The sequence below is a fragment of the Chroicocephalus ridibundus genome, chromosome 2, assembly GCF_963924245.1.
Source record: "Chroicocephalus ridibundus chromosome 2, bChrRid1.1, whole genome shotgun sequence".
Taxonomy (NCBI): Eukaryota; Metazoa; Chordata; class Aves; order Charadriiformes; family Laridae; genus Chroicocephalus; species Chroicocephalus ridibundus.
In genome coordinates, this window is record NC_086285.1 from 21330808 (window position 1) to 21349029 (window position 18222).

The 18222-nt window shown below is 38.6% G+C and overlaps 1 protein-coding gene across 4 annotated transcripts in view; it reads left to right on the forward strand.

Annotated features, from left to right (window-relative positions):
- Positions 1-18222, forward strand: part of NEBL (nebulette) — a 271880-nt gene that overhangs the window by 203679 nt on the left and 49979 nt on the right. For 2 of the 4 annotated variants that reach the window (XM_063324684.1, XM_063324685.1), the window contains exons 7-11: positions 1274-1375; positions 8143-8250; positions 9819-9923; positions 14495-14602; positions 15588-15698. The exons of the other annotated variants lie outside the window; for them this stretch is intronic. In XM_063324684.1, coding sequence (XP_063180754.1) covers positions 1274-1375; positions 8143-8250; positions 9819-9923; positions 14495-14602; positions 15588-15698 — 534 coding nt within the window. The remainder of the gene's footprint in view (positions 1-1273; positions 1376-8142; positions 8251-9818; positions 9924-14494; positions 14603-15587; positions 15699-18222) is intronic. 4 annotated transcript variants of the gene reach the window in all.

Genomic DNA, 18222 nt, shown 5'->3' on the forward strand with positions numbered 1-18222 from the left:
CAAAATAAGTCATATGTTTGTATGCTATACTGCACTTCAGAAGACCTACCAAGCCTTTTTTCACCTCAGTACACGGGATGCTCACATCCCAGGACTCCTGTTCATCCTCCCGTCTTGACCATCAGGGACAGGGAAATGCAATTCCCCGCTGTCCTTCCGAGAGCTGTACAAACACCCTCTTGCATGGGGGCTCTCCTCCCTGAACTCCCCTCTCAAATTCTTTTCCCTCCCTCTGTGACATCTGCTAATGGATAGGTCAATAGGAGCAGTCTGAGAAGCAGCAATGTGTGATGCAATTTAATATTTTATTGTAGACAACTCAAACAAGATATTGTATATTAAGAGCCCTGAACCAAGATTTTAAGTAACTGCTGATAGTTTCATGTGAGACTGCCTAGGCACCTATGGAGGGACAGTTTCAAAAGACCTGAGATTTACCTTTTGAATATTCAGGATTTTCTGAAAACCTAGAACTTCTACTAAGTCTTGCATCGAACACCCAAATTTACTAATTGCTGTTCAAGACCCCTTTGAGTTAGAGTGTCTTTGGGACTTTTATTTCTCTCAGTCTGTTGTTATGATGTGTCCTTGCTGATTCACAGTGCCTGAGTAATGCAAGAAGCCTATTTTAGGCAATGGGTAATTTTGTGAATATTGCAAAGCACCTATTATCGGTTCATCTGTGCTGATTCCTAATGCGTTGTAGAAAAAAAAAAGCAGCAATTTGCATGGGAGGCAGTTCAGCTGGAAAGATCACATAACACCAGCCCTGTGGGACTAATTCCGCTCTGTTACACCAATGCAACCTCACTGACATCTAGCAAGATTGCAGTGGTAAAACCGCCAGTGGAATTTGACCTTAACTTCCAAAAAAGCTGCCCCTCAGCCTAGTTTTTTTTTTTTTTCAAGGCTAGTTTCAGCTGCTACAAATAAACTTGTGTAAACTGCAGACCCTGTTGTAAGAAATGCTGAACCACAGTAACTCCTTCTGCCTTGATTGGGAGAACGATATTTCTCAGGCTTAAGCTATGCATTTGGTTAAAGTTGAATTTTGTGAATGGTGTGCATTGTGTTTTACAATAAATAAACATTATGTTGTTAAGGAGCTGAAGCCTGAGAAGGGCTTTTTTCGGAGCTGATTAGAAAAGCTCTGAAAGTAGTGTCAATGCAGGTCGCTAAATGAGACTTTTTCTACCAGCTTTAATGCTTATATTTCTTTTGATAAAACAAAAGGAAACAATTCAATAATGATTCATATTAATTTTTTTTTAAGGCTGCATACAAGAAAGGAAGGGGAGAGATGAATAAGGAGCCTGCTGTGCTTGGAAGACCAGATTTTGAACATGCTAAAGGAGTTTCAAAACTGTTGAGCCAAGTAAGATTCTCTGTCATTTTACAATGACTTCATTCAGATATCTCGTTCCTAGTAATGCAAGAAAATATTTAGATTTTTAGTTTATTATCTCTAATTGCATGAATTGCATTATGTTCTCAAACTCTTTTAATACAATATTGCAATGACTCGCAAAATTAATATTCTTAGGAAACAGAATATACATTTTAATGCAAAAATACAACGAACTTTGACTGTTAAAACTCATCTTTTGTGGAGATGGTGTATATTTATTCAGAATATCTAGGATTTCTAAAATATTAACAGTATGTAATTTAAATTTTGTGTAACTGCTTGCTAATGTGAGTAATGGGATCTGAGTTTGGCCTGACATGCAAACTGCTCGCCTTCCCATCCCCTGAAACGGAATCTTTTATGTACTACTTTCTGTTATATATTAACCTTAAAACAAAAAAAAAAAAAAGAAAAAAAAGAAAAATGGAGGGATTACTGTAGTCCATAAATAAAAAGAAACCTGAAAACACAAATATTCCCTCTTTTCCTCTTATGAGTCTTCTACTCATAACATCTACTCATAAGACTCTACTACAGATCAGCCTGACTTGGTGAGAAGGGATTTTTGACTGCTGACCTCTTTTTTTTTTTTTTTTTTTTTTCCCCTTTTTCGTTTTTTTCTTTTTTTTTCTGGAGTAGGTCTTTAACAGTGCCTTGCATAATCCTCGCTAGTAATCCTGTCAGGCTACACTTAGAGCTTTTGTACACCCAGGAACAAATTCCGCCCTCCTGTAGGAGGAGGATAACGCCCTTTGATTGGAGAGGGCCATGTCTGTCTTCCCAGAACTAGAAAAAAACCCCAAGTGTAGAAGTGTATACACTAGAACAGCCTGAAAATCAGTGCTGTGTAACAAATACTTGTGATTTGGCTAGATAGCAAACATCTTCCCCAGAACTAGGACAAAATGGGAATAATGTGTCACAAAGAACAAGCTGCAAAGCAGTGCAGTGTCTGCTTGCAAGAGGATGAGCTCCTTTTGCTGTCACCAAGCGTTGTCCCTAGATATCTGCCACATGATTTCCTTTTTCACACTGACCATCATTCAGTTTGAAGCATTAATACTGCACAAAGAGAAAAGAAGGAAATAGAAGTTTTTTATTGCTTTGTTAATGAGGTGTTCAGAATCAAAATCAGTCTGCGTTTTCCAAATAGATTCTTTTCTGCCATTTTTTAATGGATCATGTGCTCATTCCTCTGCTGATGGGCAAGTCTGCTAAGAGATCCTTTTGTGTTTAGCATCATGCAGGCTTGGAAGTCAACTTGTGCTTTCTAGGAAGAGCTAGTGCTATGCTGCTGTCACTTCCAGGAAAGGCAGCTGTCTGTCATTTAGCAAACATCTTTAGTTGTTTTTAAAAGGGTTCATAGCTAAATTTAGTGTGTGGTATCCTTTATTTCTACTCAGTGGCTGTCTACGTGCTCCTTGCAGCCTATTTCAGAATCTAGCGGGCTTGCAGCTGCCTGTGGTCGCAAATGGGACCACAGCGGATCCCTTTCCAATAGCCCTCTCCATCTCACTAAGCCTGGTACCCCTGAGGTTGTGGCCAACAATCGCAACAATCAAAAAATACCAGCTGGATCATGGGGTTCTGCAGCTGCATCATAGGCTTCATCAATGCACTTTTTATCTCATTTTTATTAGATGTGCTTTTCCTCTTGGACAATGCATGCTGCATCTGCAAAAGCTTTATAATAGAGTCTCTTGACTGCCAGGGACTGGGGTGGCAGCAGTTCCAGTTGAGATCCTTCTGCAGAAGAGAGCATTTGGTGTGGAATTTTAACTTCTTTAGAGAGCCCAAATAGTGCAGAAGTTGTGGCAGGAAGAGAGGAACGGTTGACAAAATGTAGCTTGCTTACAATTTGTTTGTAAAGAAGTTCCTTGCTAAACCTTGGTGGTCCAAACTCCGCAGCCACTGGGCCTGCATCCAGGTTTTGAGATCCTTCCTTCTCTTGTCCACTCCTTGGTCGACACTGTTGTGGCTGCTTGCAGTGTGTGTGAGGGGCCATATACTTTTAGAAAGGCAGGCAGTGCTTCAGCGCATACAGCAGCGCGGAGGCTGTAAATACTGGGCTGCTTTCAGAGGTACACTCAGCAATTCCCCACCTCCTCTGAAGGAAAAAGCAGTGGCCATGAGTTGTCCAATGTTTTTTTATATATTATTTGAATCATCATAACACTTAGACACACTGGTCGTAAATCAAGAGCACAGAGAAATGAAGATGACCCCTGTGTCCAAAGAGCAGGGCGGTGGGGCAGGATGAGGAATGCACCTGTGCTGTAGGAGAGGAAGAGCCCTAAATGTGGGTCAGTCATGTCAGTCCTCCTCACACAAGGATCGCGAAGCAGGCTTGTAACAATTACAAGATTTAAAAAATAGTAAAGTTAATGATCTCTTTATTGTCTCCAGACTTTCTGGCTTTTAGGGTTTCCATTTGTTTCTCAGCAAATGGGAGCATTATAAACTTTTTGTGCTGAAAGTTGATAATCTCCCTTAATAGCATGAATCTATAAGCTGCGACATGCAGAGAAATATTAGTTATTTGACCCTCACAGTAAATTTGCAAAGTTGACAATTCTGATGGATGTAATGGGAAGAGAAGATGATAACATGTTTTAATGTGGTGCATATGGGTGGGTAATTTAGGGAGTATAGAGAACAGGAGCAAGAGGAGGTCAGGCAGTGTGGGTGTAACGAAGGGAGAAAGCAATCAAGGCAAGCAGGAAAGCAAACACAGTGAAGAAAATAGTGTTAATGTTTGACTGGCACTCAAGGCTCTACAAAATCAGTGGACTCTCTTTCCTTTTTTCTTTTTTCTTTTTTTTTTTTTTCTTTTTCTATTTAACAAAGCTTTTGACAACAGCAGCAGCAAAAATAATAGCTCCCAGGACTAGCATATTTACCCACAGCATGCAGTAACCCTTTTCTGTTGATTTTAAACCAAATTTAAAACAGAAACTGTGTTAGCCCTTGTGAAAACATGAAGCTTGTCAATTTGCTGAATGTACATTGTATAATTTGTGTTAGTTTTGTATTTTTTTTATAAGAACAAGCCCTTGTTTAGGTCTTCTTTATGTCTCCTAATGCATTTTATTAGCTTTTTCAAAGAGCTGCTGATATGAAATATTCCCCTTATGGTGTTCAGTAATTGGTTTTATGATGAATAATTTTGGATATTTGCATTTTATGCTGCTGCTTATTGGTTCAGGGATAAAATTTTTAGAGGTAGAATGTTTTTTAAAATTTACCTTCTCTGAGATTATCACAAACAACACAAAGAGCCTAGGATTTTCTCAGTCTTTATTGTTTTAAACTCTGCTAGTGCTTTTAGCAACCAATATTTTAATTTAGCTCTGTGTTTATGTTACATTTCCTTCAATATCTATGTGCTCTGACAGGTTTTTCATTTTTTAAATATGTTTTCATATGGTCATGAGGAAATGCTTTAGCTGCAAGTGTCTCCTTCATCCTGGGATCCCAGTGGTTGAATGATTCAATTTTTGTAGTTTCTTTGTAAATCTGACCGGTGGGTGATGTCATCCACTTCTGAAACTGAACACTCCCTGTGTGAACAGCTTTGAACTACAGATTTGATTTAGGAATGTTGCTGCAAAGCTTCAAAAGACACTGCTCTGTCCAGCTGCAATTCTGACTTTTATAGGTTTTGTGCAAAGCCGATGAGAAGTTTGTTTATCCAGGCCTTATTTAATTCCAGTTTGGTTTTTCAGGGATGTTGGGATGTTGTTGTGTTAAAAATCTGCAAAGTCTGCTCTTTCTTCAGCAACAATTAGAAAGCAGCCTACACGCATTTCTTTTAAATTAACACCTGCTACTTACTCTCTAAAAAAATAAACAAGCTTAAGACTTTAATTAAGCTGGTAAATAAGTAGCCATCGTTTTAAAGGCTTATTAAAGTAAAGCTTTTGGTTAACGATGAAATTTGTAGATAAGCTCCCACTAACGACTGTCATTTCTACTCCCACTTTTTGTTTGTTCCTCCACCATGTTATAGCATTGCTAAGACCTCTCCCCTTCAGACGTTTTAGAAAACACTGATGAAGTATTTTTCATCCTTGTTTTTAATCAGAACCCTTTCTCTCAGGCGTATTTTCCCCCTTTAAACTGCATCCACAACTTTCTCCGGTTGAAAAGAAGGATAAATACCACGTGCGTTACTTCACAGTGACTCATCCATGGGCTTGCTCTTCTCTCTTCTCCCTCTCCCACCCGACGCTTTCTTTCAAAAGGGAGAAGGAAACAGGAAAATACCGATAAAAGAGAAAGTGAATGCGTGTGTAGCTTTCAATGAGACGAATCCCCTGTGACAAGTCAGAGTTAAATTACTGCTGGAAGTGCTCTTGAGATATACCGCCTGGGTCATCTGATATTATTGTGCTGCCTCCATTTTGCCCCAGAGCGACATGTGCGGTGGGGCTGGGGAGGAGAGCAAAGGCAATAAGCAGAGCAGCCAGACGAGTCCTCGGCAGGGCCTAGAGGTTCAGAGACATCCCTCGCTGTACCGGGAGTGTTTACCATTGGATTGGTGGACGGTCTCCTTAAATTTGGGACCCTCCTGCACATTGGCATCAGGACGCGCAGCCCTGAGAAGACTGGGATCGCTGACTCCCCCGCTTTCCTTCAGTAGCAGTGATGTGATCTGAAGTGACGCTAATGAGGATTTATTACTGGAATCTCTGGATTGAAATGTTTTGCTAAAAAAGTCTTTTAAAAAATGGCATGAAACGGCTGCAGCTGGAAGATGGCAAGCCAGTTGTGGGGAGAGGTCCCTTTGGCGCTGATGTTTTCACGTTTTACAAGAATATCAAGGGCCACGTTGTGCATTCGGTCTGCGTGCACAGTTTGAGGCCGTTTGTTGGCTGGGCAGAAGTCAGCCTGCAGCAGCTGGATATTTAAACTCTTGTGCATGATTGTCGTTATGATGTGAGCTGATGCCCAAGGAGTAAAAGACAATTTTGCTCACCATGCTGACTTGATCGCTGGTTTTGGAGGCTTTTTAAATCACATATTCCAGCACCGCCTGATTTTTATTAGAAGGAAAGTTTTGGATACATCCTTTAAAAGAGAAAAGCCCTCTGATTTATTCCTTCACTGCTTGTACAGAATGTGGATTTGCCTTTGACAAAGGCAGTGTCTTTGTATTCAGATATATGCTTTTGTACTTGATCCAAAGCCAAGGCAAATATCAAACAATATGAACCATATGAATCTACCAGAGGCAATAGATATTCTCTTCTAGAGTTAGTGTGAAAGATTATGAAGTTCATCATGTGTTCAGATAAAGTTTCTTTTTGAAAGTGTCAATGTTTTAGGATTTCCTTCCTTTGAAAAATTAACGTACGTGCTGGCATGATAATGTAGTTCTTGAACATATATGGTTAGTTTCTGTTTGAGTGGTTTAGTTTTGGTTTCTTGTTATGCTCATTAATGAAATGTTGGGCATTGTGGCTAAAAATAATGAGGTTGTGTAAGCTAAACTGCACTGAGAGCCTTCTGAGGAAAGGAAAAACTAAAAAGGAAAAAGAAAATTCTTCCCACAACTAAAGCTGAGAAAAAAATAATTTTTTGAAGGAGGTGGTTTGAGGTGGTTTAACCACTTTATCAGACATTCATGTGGGAATAGAAAAAAAAGGAGTAAGGAAAAAGCTGCGAATTTATTTAATGCAGAGCGTGGTAAATTATAATGGATGCTGCATAGGCTCAGAAATCAGGTGTCTGACTAACATTCATGAAAGCAGCATAATTCAGACTGAACTTTATTCTCGTCCATTATGCCCAGCTGTTGGAAAGAAGCAAGGCATGTGTGCAAAGTCTCCAGATGTTTGATGATCATGCACAACAAGGCGGGCAAAGGAGAGGGAGATTTACTATTTGTTCAATTTAATTTTTTCGGGTTCCGAATTCAGTTCTTCAGCATGTTTTATGAAATTTTTGTAATTTATTTACTTTTAATGCCATTGCCTCGACATTTGTGTTGCTCATTTCCTCTTTTGAACAAGAAGAAAAGAGAGTGAAAGTGGTGGCAGACAGTCATTTAATTATGCTTTCTAACACTGTAATGAGATGGGCATTGCCCTCAAGAAGGGACTGTACTACAGAGGGATTCCTGGGGGTCTCTTGGGAAATTTTTGGCAGAATTAAAAATAGACCTGGGGGCTCTGGAGACAGCCTAGCACAGGACACGTGGATCTGGAGGTGGGAAGACAGCCGAGTGGGAAGTTTGATTCTGTCTTCCCACTTTCAAGTGCCTGAAAAATTTAAAAGTCATTTATTTTACAAGTTTTACAGTTTATTTATCTTATAAATTGGGGTTTTTTTTTGTTAAAAACACATTTTTGATGTTAATTATGAATTGAATGATTCTCAGCAAGTAGATTATTATTGCTATTGTCAAAAAGTTCTGGTTTATTTGATTACTCAGGTGAGTCATATGGTTTTGTTTCTGTTTGCTTTTTGTGAATCTTTCAGCACCAGTAATCACATATGACAATCTTAAAATTATTTTTTTATTTTAGTAAAATTCAGATACATAAAAATTACTTTGAAACCAGCACAAGACAGTCACAGGTGTGGCTAAACCGAGCTTCTTTAAACATCTTCATTGTTTAAAGATTTATGGAGAAGGCAATTGCCTTTAATAAGCTCCTTTGTAGTCTGAATTCTCTATGCCTTCTTTAAGTGCTACATGTTAATATTAGATATGTTTGTTCTGGTGGAAGGTGAAATACAAAGAGCAGTTCAATAAGGAAATGAAGAGCCACCAATACAATCCTCTTGACAGTGCTTCCTTCAAGCAAGCACAGATTGCATCCACCTTGGCAAGTGATGTAAGTGAATTTGCCTTTTATTTTACATGCATTTACATCCTGAAAAACCTAACATTTGTTCTCAAGCAGAATTCCTTTTTCCATCTCACAAATTACTCTAAGCAGCAGTCTCTGCTACATGATGTGTCTGTATAGCAGGTGAGCATGCTGTCCGTTTCTTCCTCTGTTTCTGACAAAGCCCTTCTCCAAGGGCCTGCAGAGTTTTTCCTAACTGTTTTAGATGAGATTCGTCTCGCTTAACTTTGTGTGTCAGAAGGTATGGCTGCTTACTCTGAGCTAATTGTCTTGTACTAGGTCCCTTTGTATTTGGGAAAGAAATAAACAGGAATAGAGCGCAATTCTTCTGACCTGTTGTAGGTGCCTGTCTTTAGAGGAGCAAAGTGCTGGCATCTCTCCAGTGGATGTAGAAAAAGGTTACACGAGCAGCTGAGATTTGGATATGTATATTTTAGACTTCATTCTGCTGGTTGATCTTCTGAATGGTATTCCGAAGTACAGCAGCTAACCAGATTCAGCAATGGGTGCCTGCTCCTGGAGCCAGATTGGAGAAAATGCCTATATCAAGTGATAATGTTGTTGGGATGATATATTTAACAGTGTGTCTAGTGCAAAAAATGTGAGCTCTTCTTTGAGGGCATGATGCCAGATAGCCAAGAGACAAGCCTTCATTCCAGCATTTCCAAAGTGTGGAGCACCACCCAATGGGAACAAGAGAGGTCAGCTCTGGAAAGGATCCGACAGAATATGTAATTGTTTCCAAAATCTAAGTGTTTCCTAAAAGTTTCCTTGAAGTAATTATTATTATTAGAGATATGCAAATCGAGTATTGCTGATTTGAAGTCTGCCTATATCAGTAAAGAACATGATAACGTATGTGGAGTTGACTAAAGGTATTGGTTTAAAAGATTTGTCATCCAAGATAGCTAAGGTGGCTAGTCTTCTTCCTGTAAAGATGGGCATCTAGCTATGAGAAGTACGGAAAATCCTACTACAGGCTGATAGGAAGTTACCTTTTGCCACTTCATGAGGTAATTGTCATTTGCCATAGGTGATTATATTGCTTATCTTTGCTGAAAGCAATCTGCATTAAATAAAATATCTAGGAACACTTCCCTCTGATTGTTTTATATACAACTTTTTTTATTTGGACAGTTAGCGTAATTCCTGTATCAGGAGGAAAAGAACAAGAATCAACAGTGTTTGAAATGACTAAACTCAAAGTATTGAAGAAGATACTCTTGATCTACATTTTCTGGGGGAAAAAAAAGAAAAAAAAAGAAACAATAATAATTCCTTTCTTGTCTGAAAAGTCATACAAAGTGTTATTTTTGTTGTAAGTGTCCTTTTTGAGGAAAAGTTTGAGCAGTCGCCAAATATTTGCTCAATAGAATGAGTCCTTTATTGATTTTTTCCATTCCCTCCAAATAATAGTAAATGACCACCATCTAGTGGCTGGTAGAGATTGTTCAGGCAAACACAATGCTTTCTGTTTCTGGATGGCCACACTGTAATACGATGCTGTTAATTTTTGTTAATTTTTATTTACATAACCTGAATTCTCATTCCAGGTGAATTACAAGAAGGATTTGGAAAGCCTACATGATCCAGCCTCTGATCTACCAAACCTGCTATATTTAAACCATGCTTTAAATATCAGCAAAACACATAGTGATGTAAGTTGCCTTTATAAGAATGATCTGAAAGATATATGTAGTAAGGAATGTAGTATATATAGTCACTGTGAAATACATAAATTTTTGGTACTTGCTTCACTGTCTCATGTAGTAGACTGTAGTGTTGTAACCATAGTAGTTGGGGGATGTAGTGCTTGTAGGGAGAGATATTTCAGTTATTGAACAACTAATATACTGGGTAAGAATCACACAGACTTCTGGTTCTTGAGCATTTTGTCTTACGTATCTGAAATCTTGTCTGTTTCTTCCTTTATTGATCTAAGATATTTCTTCCCTTGCAAATCTTGTTTTGCCTAAGACCTTACTTATTGCTTTCAGCTGCAAGTCTCTGTACAGAAGTGACCATTATGCTAGTTTAATATTTGGACTTCTGCCATCAACAGCCACTCAAGTGCTAGTTTCCCTTAGAGCTTCTCTGTCTAAGCCTTTTTTCCCCTCATCAATGTCTGAGGCTTACTGCGCTGGATCTGATAATAGGCACATACTCCATTCTGCCACATAAAAAGACATACCCCTTAATGGGGCTGTTGGTCTGACATAGGACAGTGATGGGGGTTGAAATGGGGAGGAAAAGGTAGGAAACCCCTGGCTTTTGTGCAATGCTGAAGCTTCTCTCCCAGTCCAAGAGCACCTATGCTACATGTGCAGTGCTTGCAGGCTGGTTAGCTGCATTTATCGTCTTTACTCCAGAAACCACAGAATGGCCACCGAACTGCTGTGGAAAGGCATGAGTGGGTGGTTTTGGGAAGGAAGATTGCTCATGCTTAGCAGGAGGTGAGCTCTTCACACACAAAGGGTTAGCCCTAATGACTAGGAGCGTGCTGGGTCATCTTCTGAGTCAATGCCTGCTTATGGAAGCTTGTGTCTAAAATAATAAAAATAATCCAGCCTTCCTGCCTGTACTTGATTTTTGTGTTGCTATATCATAGACTCATAGAATTATAGAATGATTTGGGTTGGAAGGGATGTTAAAGATCACTCAGTTCCAACCCCCCTGCCACGGGCAGGGACACCTCCCACGAGACCAGGTTACTCAAAGCCCAAGTCACCTGGCCTTGAACACTTCCAGGGATGGGGCAACCTGTTCCAGTGTCTCACCACCCTCAGACTAAAGAATTTCTTCCTAATATCTAATCTAAGTCTCCCCTCTTTCAGTTTAAAACCAATACCCCTTGTCCTATCGCTACAGGCCCTGATAAATGGTCCCTCCCTGTCTTTCCTGTAGGCCCCCTTCAGGTCCTGGAAGGCTGCTATAAGGTCTCCCCAGAGCCTTTTCTTCTTCAGGCTGAACAACCCCAACTCTCTCAGCCTGTCCTCATAGAAGTGCTCCAACCCCCGATCATTTTTGTGGCCCTCCTCTGGACTTGCTTCAACAGGTCTGTGTCCTTCTTATGTTGGGGGCTCCAGAGCTGGTCACAGTACTCCAGTTGGAGTCTCACCAGGGTGGAGTAGAGGGGGAGAATTCTTTGGTGAATTGAAACTTGCTTTTTATCTGTCTCAGTCCGATATGTGAAGTTAACACTGACTGTCTCCTTTTGTTTGGGTAGTGAGTGAGTGGATAGCTTTCAGTTCCTGCATTCTTCATGTGCATTTTTGACTACCTAGTTCTAGTTTCTTTCAGTGTAAGGTAAGATTGGCATTTTTTTTGCTGAATAAATGAACACCCTCAGAATGAACTTCATCAATTTGTCATCTTCTATCTAATGAGATGGAAACCTGGACTTTTCCTTAAGACAGATCACTTGTTGCAAAAATTATTTATTTCTATTGCCCAGGAAGGGTTGATTCATATTGTCTATGCCCTCTTCTAAGGACACCATAAATACTAAGTCTCTAATTTTTGCATTGTCCAGGTGCTGGTGGATATTTTTTCTTGCTGCAAACAGGAAGAATGCTTTGTCAATCCCTGAGGTCTCCACTAGCTATTTGTCTTCTACAGAAATCCTGTTTTCAAAATCCTTCTCAGATTTGACCCCTCGATGTCATGTCTTTGATTTTAAGGTGGCTTACTCTCCTGCCTTTCTCCATGCTTTTCCAGTACCTTCTTTGTGCTCTCCTCCTTGTCCTTCCACAGCTTGTACCACATCTTTCTTGAAGTCTGCTTCCACTGTATGAAACAGTCTTCCTGACTGTGCATTTAACTGGTTTCCAAATAATGGTTTCCATGCAATTGCATGGTCTGTTGTTTGGTTCCCCCACCACCTCTGAAACATCAAGCTTCTTGCTAATTGCCCAATTTTGCTGTTTTGCTGTAGTGTAGCTTTCTCCCTTGAACTTTTTGCTTCTCTTCATCTTTTGCATAACATAGCTACACCTGCTCTGGTGTGGTACATTGTAACCTTGTATGGTTAATTAAACTTATGAACTAATATGTTTTATTAGACTGGTTTGCTGATTGACCTGGAGTGTAGAAGTGTGTGCAACTTTATGAAGCACATATACTATAATACCAATGCAAAGCTGTTATACAAAGCAGCTTCCATGGCAATAAATTCCATCAGTTAAGAGGAAAGCTTGCTGGTCATGTTTGGACACAAATAGACTCATTCTGACAGGTCAAACTCATCCTATGTTCTTTATTTTGATGAGGAAGAATGCTCACAAGGTGGAACTTTCCCCTCATATGGTATACATGTAATTCTCTTTGGCATGAACTATGGAGACATAAAATTTAAAACTTTGATGTATGTACAACAGCTATTTTTTGTTTTGCGCATTTTAAATCTGTTCCTAATGTAGAGACTTTGAGATACTAATGAACTACAGGCTAAAAAAACAAAACAAAGGAACTTAAATGCATTTCATTTTATGGAACAGGATGAAGACGTAGGACTTAACAGGCTGATTCTGGTGCCTGTACTTAAGTGTAGCAAAAGGTTGTGTCATTTACCTCATTTAATTTTATAGAATTATTTTTTTTTTTTAAATTTGTCCCATTAGTTGGGGAATGGGGTAAAAGTATGAAGCCTGTGTCTGTAGATGGAGATAATTTTCATTTCAACTACAGAAGTGATTTTGTTGTGTGACATTTATAGTTATTTCCACTAGGAGGCAAACCCAGACCATCGTATGTGTTCCTTTGCACTTCAAATGCAAATAATAATGGCTGTTTTCTAGCGAACATAAACATTTGACATTGGGATGAGCCGGACAAGCATTTTCTCTAAGAACTTACAAAAGTTATTTTTGTATCATATCCTTTTACAATTTCATCACACTTCTTAAATTCAAATTTAACAGTAGAACTTCTCAGTTGGGAGGCCTAAAATATAGTTTCTTTTATGCTGTTTCTCCCATAGTTATTTTAAATGGTATTTAAATTGCAAAACCTTCTAGATTTTGTTTGTGAAAACATTCTTGGGTATTTTTTGGTTCAGTATGAATATGAGAAGTCATTTAAGGAAAGCAAGGGCTTTTATCATTTCACCCCAGGTACAGCTGACCAGATCCATCACAAACAAAATGCAGTTGTTCAAAGCCAGGTATATGCAATCATAAAGACATCTTGCGAAGGGAAAAATTGCAGCATTCTAACAGTGATTAAATCAGGCACAAAACTGCATGACAAATTACAGTTCTGTAGAGTGCGCCTTCACTCTGAAGCACCCCATCAGGAGAGAGGAGAGTTTTTTTGCAGGACCTGAACCTAGTACAGAGGCCTGGCAGGGAAAGACATAAACACTTTTATGAAATGCAGGCATTACTAGTTTTGAAGAGACAAATAAATTAACATATTACTCATTCGAATAAATTAACATATTACTCCTTCTGAATATCATACCTTGATTTGTAGCTATTTGCTTTCCTTTATGGCTTGTGTAGAGTATTCGACTGTATCACAGGCTGGATGATTGACCTAAATAATGTGTTTGCCCATCTAAATCAAAAGAGTGGGAATGAATGAGTTCAGAAGGCTTCTCCAGGTTTCCAAACAAAGTGTATTTGCTTTGTCAGCAAAAAGTTGTATGTTGGTGTCTTAACCCCGTGTCCTTCAATGTGATTTTGCGGCTAGCTTTAAGGCCATGGCCGTTGGTAGCTGTGAGGTGAATGTTGGTGCAAGACCAGACTCTACTGAGGCAGTAGTTTTCCTTTGCGTAGACACAAACAAAAGTGCGTTTCAGGATGGTGCTTCTGAGCCTGGGATAAAGACCTGTGAGGCTGGCTGTGAAACAGATTTTGTTGTTTAGTAATGTGTTGTTTAATGGAAACATGTCAAGGATCCTGTTGAAAAGCTGCCAACTGTTCAGACATAGGTCATTGAGCCAAAATCATGCAATTAGTTGAAGGATTGTGATTGATGGTCCTCACTCCTGCTGTCTTCAAAGTTCACCATTTTAAAGTCTGACATTTTGAAGCAAATGAATAAATGACTCCAGAAAAAATTTCCGTGTCTAGTTGCGCTATTTCTCCAACAGGTTAAATTTGGGAGGAGTCTTCAAAGTCAAAACCTCTAAGGAGTATGGCTACGACAGGATTTGTCTGTCGTCGTAGCAAGCAGTCAGATCTCACATTCTTTCAGCTGTTAACAGCATTTATTTTCATTTTCCTAGGTCAAGTACAAAGAGAATTATGAAAAATCTAAAGGGACATCAATGCTGGAGTTTGTGGATACACCAATGTATCAAGTTTCAAAGGAGGCTCAAAAGATGCAAAGTGAGGTTAGTAAAAACTGTGTGCTTGAACTAGCAAAATTTAGATCAACAGAGAAGTTAACAGACATCTTGTACTCACGCTAAGAAAATGGATGAAGTAGATTATAAAGGTTTTATAAATTGAGGATATGGTAGAATTAGTATTGAGTAGTTCTCTTTGCTATTCTGTAGCTCCGTTCTTCCTTCAGATTTGTTTTTTCTCAAAAGGCTATTGGCGCTAACGCTAGACAGAGATTATACGTAGAATCATTTAATTGAGAAGAAGCTCAAGAGGTCATCTAGATCAGGGATTACCAACTTTTTTACTTTTTGCCTTTAATTCCATCTTTAATGAGAGGGAGGGTTCTCAGGTGGGAGCAAGTGAAGCTGCAAAGCCCAGTCCGATCCCATGCCTTAACTGAAATATGTCGCTGCCTTTTCAGCCTGGGGAGCTCAGCAAGGGGGAAGGACTGTTCCTAGGCTCCAGAACAGCACTGGCTATCCTAAGCCAAGCCATATTTTTCTAACTTTTTATTAAAAACTTCCAATTGTGGAGGTTTTGTTACCTCCCAGACAGCCTAGTCCGGTGCTTCACCATCCATCCTGAGAGAGAGTGTGTTTCCCTGTGTCTCCCTTGCTGCAGTTTGATTCCATTATATTTCCTGTGTGTCATGGAAACCAGATGATTTCATCTTCTTGGTAGAAACTTTTATGTGTTCAAACTATTACCTTGTGTGCCATTTGTCCTCTCTTTTCTCTACCAAGCAAATTGTTTCTTTCATAGATCAGGTTAAACAATCTCTTTGGAAATATCATACGTAGGTATTTTTGTCTAAATTGTGTGTGTCTTGTGTATATAATCTAGGTAATGAAATGAGTAATGAAGTTGCTTACTAATGTGAGAACTAATTTATAGCATGGCTCATTTCTGGGTCTGTTTACAGTGTTCTTTCTGAAATATGCTTGGAAATGCACATGTGTGTGCCACTAATTAATTGTTTTGCTTCAATAGAAAATGTATCGCAAAGATTTTGAAGAAGAGATCAAGGGAAGACCCTCAATGGATTTAGACAAGACCCCAGAGTTCTTGCATATAAAAGAAGTCACTAACCTTCTGAAAGAGGTAGAGGATTTTTGTTTCTTTTTTGTTGTTGTTAAGTTGTAGATGAGCAATAAGCAGCATCACTACAAGCTACTGAGTGCTGAACAACTTACAGTTAACTTGTTAGCTAAATACAAAAGCGACTTCATGAGTAAAAATTGTGGTGTGTCATCTAGTATTCTGAATAGTCCTGTAGTAAGAATCGATAATTTTTGAGGTTTCCTTATGAACATAAGGAAATGATAAAGCTCAGCACACCTGAACCAGAAAAACAGAGTTAAATGAACTAATCAGATGACTCCATAGAAAATGGATCATTGGCAGAGCATTCCCTCTGAGGGCCTCAGTTTTGGAATTTGATCAGCCCTGGGCTCTAATAGCCCAAATTTGGTGCCCTTCCAGGCATGCTGCAAAAGACATCTGTTTGATAGGGTTTTGGAGAGGGCCTGGAGTTTTCTTCCCTGATAGATGAAGGGGTGGAAAGGAGGATTTCTGTTGGTGTCCAGATGGCGGTTTTTCCTTTTGAGTAATTATTTCAGGTTTACGATACTCTGTTGTGGATATATGGATGCCCTGAGCTGTGTGTAGTCACTTTAAACTAATTTAATTGAAATAATTATCTATCATACATGTTATGGATGAAAAGGAAGAGCAAACTTCTATAATATTGCTGTGATACTACATAATCTGCTTTAAGCAAATTTTGTTAGAAGGTGCAGATTTTTGTATGCTCACTGTTTCTTTAAGATTTGTCCGATGTTCTTCGGTTGCATGTGGCGTTATAAATTAAATAACTTCTTTTTCCCTAACCGAGAATCCTTCTATCTTTAGTATTTTTATATTGTTATGCAAAACTGTTTTCATGTTAAGTTTTGAGTATTGGTTGGTTCTGTACATTAGACTTAGTATTTGATCAAATTTAGAAGTAAATGTATCAAAAAATTTCATAGTTAGAAATATCAGAGCTGCTAGATATCCTCTGTTTGAATTGGGGAGTCAACAATACAATGTTTATATTTATTGTATTAAGAATTGACATTTTTGCTGTGGCCCAGATGAACAAGTTGAGGATACTAGAATTAAAAATCCTTGAACCACGTTCCTTTCCTTGTTCTTGAAACAACTTAAACCAGTCTATGCTAGATTTCATATGGGTAAAGAAAATATTTTCTTTTCAGATATTTCTTTATTATTCATCCTCTAATAAAGAATTTATTCTGATAAGCGTGGCTGTCAGATAGACAAGTCTCAAGCTAGGTCTAGTTTGCGCAGTAGCATTCTGTGCGCACGTGTCTCATGTATGCCTCCTGACTAGGGGAAAATGTAAATGCTTGTATTTCATTGAATTAATCTTGCTGAATGCTGAATGCCCACAGGACTGATTAGTGCATGCATAGTTGCAGATGTGCAATGAACGTTCACCTTTGAAAATTTTGATGTAACTTCCCTCCATAGTCCCACATGCATAAAGATGTTCCGTAATTCTTACCTCCTTAAGTTTTATGACTCATTACTTAGGGAGTAGACCATGCTTATAAGCCAGAGGAGAAGAATATGAGAAAATGAAATGGTATTTTAATGCATAACAGCATGAATTTCAGATAATTTATATCCACATTCAAGAAACATACATTCCAAAACCAAAGATTACATTGGTCAAATTAATTATTATCTTTCAAGATTCAGCAAAATGATGTATTACTTCATAGTCAAGGATGTAGCTCAGTATTTTTGTGGGAAGGTTCATAATAAACTTTAGATAGATACTGCCTGAAACAAGAAGGAGAACTTGGAGTTATTAAAAAATGAATTATTTGTTCAATTACTTTTTTTTTTTAAAGTGTCAGCTGTGTTCCAGCTTATCCTGTTGCCTTCCCACTGTAGGGAATTCTGCAAATATTTTGCATTTTGTGACAATAAGAACTTTCTTCTCAGGAACCACATTCACAGCTCTTTCAGAAAAGATAGATGAATGTAATAATTCTGAATTAATAGAAGTTGTTTCCTACTTGTTGTAGGACGTGCTTCTAATGATAAAGAGAAGCTTCTTGAAAAATAACTGGTTTCCTTTTGTTTAAATAAAAAGGTTATACAGAGACGAAGGTGTTCACTATTGTTTATGAAATGTAATACATGATAAGGAGTGTTAATTCATGCCTATATAAGTCCTTCTGAAAAATATTTTCTTTCAATATTTTCTAGTTTCCTTGCTTAAACAAAGCTAACCCAAACCTGGAGATGGGAAAAGCAATTAAATATCCTTACAAAACTTTAACTTCAGTGGGCCTACGTCAGCTTTCTGGGAATTGAGAAGAAAAAGAATGAAATGTCCATGGGCAGGTTCTAGCGTGCTTTTAATTTTATGCTGGAGATTTGAGTACTCTGGAGGCTGCAGTTGCTAAATGTTGATAGATCCTATCAGTGCAGTGTCCGAGGGGTACAGAAGCGATACGGTAGGAATATTGCTTCCACATTACAATTTATCAAGCAGTCATTTTAACAGGTCCTAGTATAGTGTTCAGGGCATCCATCCTGATTGTGATGC